Raw genomic sequence first — 2,729 nt, 5'->3', positions numbered from 1 at the left:
GAGGGTTTTCCAAATCACCTGCACTGAATGCTCCTTTAAAATAAAAAAGAGAAATAAAAAAGAGACATACACCCAGTTGGATTAGAACCTGGCCCTGCACCCTCCTTCTACCAGAAAGACAATCAGAGGCAGGTAGGGTGGGTCTAAGGCTGTGTCATCGCTGAACCACAGCGTAGAAGTGTAGCCAAATGGACTGCATTGCTGTGAGAACGGGCTGTGATTGGTTGCGTAGAAATGCGTGGCTGATTAGAAACACTTACTTATACTGCAACCAGCAGATTGACACCTGATGACAGCTGCATGGCCGTATGACTCCAATGTCCTGCATGAACTAACTCCACGCTTCGTTTTCACTGGTGGACTGTTTGCCTTCATGCACTCCATGTGTGTCATTGCCCTGTGCTATATATAGCTGCTTCTATTTTGAATTGAACACCCCCCCCCCCCCCCCCTTTTACACACAGTGGACCATCTTTGTAACAGAGCTATCTAGCTGTAGCTCTTTTGTGTTCAAGTCTTGTAGAAATAATTAAACTTCTAATTCTGTCACGGTCGTTAGTTGAATAGCTTCTGTGGGACGCGGAGAGTCGGCGACGCGATAATGGCACTGTGCTACGACGAGGCCGTGGAGTGGCTGAATGGAGACTCCACAGAGAGCAGGAGACATGTTCCATGTGCAGCTGCTGCCCCGGGACTTCTACAAACGGCAGCTAAAGTCACAGTGGTTGTGGGAGGCACTCACTTTTCAGTCAAGAGGAGTTTGCTAATACGGAACTGTGACTATTTCCGAGCTCTGTATCGCTCTGGAATGAAAGAGTGTCGGCACGGCGAAATCCATCTCAAATGTCTCTCCTCTCTGGGTTTCCTGATTGCCCTCGGAGTCCTGAGGGGGGCGAGACCCATGCTGGACGGCGATCAACTCGTGGAGGCCATTGAATGTGCAGCGTTTTTGCAGGTGTCACAACTTGGAGAACATCTCGTTGACCTCGTTGACTCCGACAACTGTTTACTCATGTGTCACACGGCTGCAACGTTTGGCCTGCTGGAGCTCCGCCGCGCTGCTGCTCTGTACGTCAGAGACATGTACGGCGACCTCCAGGCCGAGGTCAAGATGCACTTGCCCACAGAGCTGGTCTCTTACGTCGAGTCTTTGAGTCCCGGCAGTTTGGTGGCTGTCGGCAGACACGCCGCCTGTGGCGTCGACGAGACCGTCCACGTGGGTTCCAGGACCGTGTGGCACCTGGACGAGGACGGGAACGAGTGGAAGGCGTTGACAGATCTGCCGCCGGAAGCCAGCACGGCGATGGCCGGAGTGACCGTTCTAGACAACAGACTCTACGTCGTGGGAGGGGTGCAGGGAGGCGGAAAACAAGCGGCGGAGTCGTGTTTCTGCTACGGCGCCGAAAGCGCCGAATGGAGCCCGATCGCCAGCTTGAATCAGCCACGCCACAACTTTACTCTGGTGGGACATCGGGGTCACCTCTACGCGATCGGCGGGGAGTACGACGGACAGGTCATGTCGTCCGTGGAGGCGTACGAGGTCAAGACGGGGAGGTGGACGTTCGCGGCGCACTTGCCGCGAGCCGCCGCCGGAGCGGCGTGGGCCAAAGCCATGGGCAGGATGTTTGTCTGCTTGTGGAAGCCCAAGGACACCACCGACATCTACGAGTACCTCCCGGGGCAGGACCGGTGGGCACTGCTCACCACCCTGATCAGGCAGCAGAGCCTCGGCCACTGCATGGCCGGACACAGGGACAACCTGTACGTCATGCGGAACATGCGCAACGACTTCCTGAGGTGCATGATAGACTGCTACAACCTGACGACGGGCCAGTGGGCGGCCCTGCCGGGGCACTTTGCCAACAGCAAGGGCGCCCTGTTCACGGCGGTGGTGAGAGGCGACTCCGTGTTCACGCTGAACAGGGCCGCGGCGCTGGAGTACGTGATCGAGGGGAAGGCGTGGAGCCCCAGGCGTCAGATGAAAGGCTTTCCCAGAAGTGGCTCGGTGTTGACGTTTTTGCTCAGACTGCCAAAGAACCACGGTCAACAGCTCTCCTCCGCGCAGTGCAGTGGTAATCAAACAGTTTCACATCAAGGACCCGAACATTCACTTGGAGATTGTGGGAAGGTTAAGCAGCAGGAGGAGTCATGATAGATTTATCTTCCTACTCTGGCCTGGGACAACCAATAGACATGCAGATCGCTCTTAAGATGTATAAACGAGCCACATGCAGCTTGTTCAATAGGCTAAAAGGCTCTGTGCACGGCAGCCATGTTGGAAATAATTTGGGAAAATTGTTTCCTTGCTTCCTTCAGGTGTTACCAATGAGACTATTGAAAACTCTGTTTCCATTCTGGTCAAACAGAGTCATGTTAGACATGGTATTTTGTATTTTGGTGAGACCTGTGAATGATGTAATGAAGAGGCCCAATTTCCTTCCAATATGTATGGACAGTGTTAAACATGCTTACTGTGCGTTGTCCTGTATTTCCCTCCACTGCTGAGGAGGGTTTTCAGTTATGGATTACAGTGTTGCTTTGATTGTGATGTCTTTCTACCATGCTGTGTCATGTACTTTTTTTTCTTGACCTGTAATCTGTATAGATTTCTGTTCCTTTTTTAAAACTTATTTCAAAATGTTTGAGCTTGTAGATCGCCTATTATTTTTTGGAGTAAAAATACAGTGGCAGTGATTAAACTGTTCCTCATTTTGCTGACAGTACTAAAT

The 2,729-nt window shown here is 52.2% G+C and overlaps 1 protein-coding gene across 1 annotated transcript; it reads left to right on the top strand.

Annotated features, from left to right (window-relative positions):
* Positions 1-601: 601 nt before the first annotated feature.
* LOC308313912 (kelch repeat and BTB domain-containing protein 13-like) lies at positions 602-2,195 on the top strand (the record flags this gene model as incomplete). Its single annotated transcript, XM_080761240.1, has 1 exon — positions 602-2,195. One exon carries the CDS (start codon positions 602-604, stop codon positions 2,150-2,152), a length of 1,551 nt encoding a protein of 516 aa, XP_080617366.1. The 3' UTR covers positions 2,153-2,195.
* Between the last annotated feature and the right edge of the window lie 534 nt (positions 2,196-2,729).

Source organism: Protomyctophum bolini (assembly GCF_963924005.1).
Source record: "Protomyctophum bolini genome assembly, chromosome: 4".
Lineage (NCBI taxonomy): Eukaryota > Metazoa > Chordata > Actinopteri > Myctophiformes > Myctophidae > Protomyctophum > Protomyctophum bolini.
The sequence above is the reverse complement of the archived record's forward strand: the minus strand, read 5'-3'. Positions and strand labels throughout refer to the sequence as shown.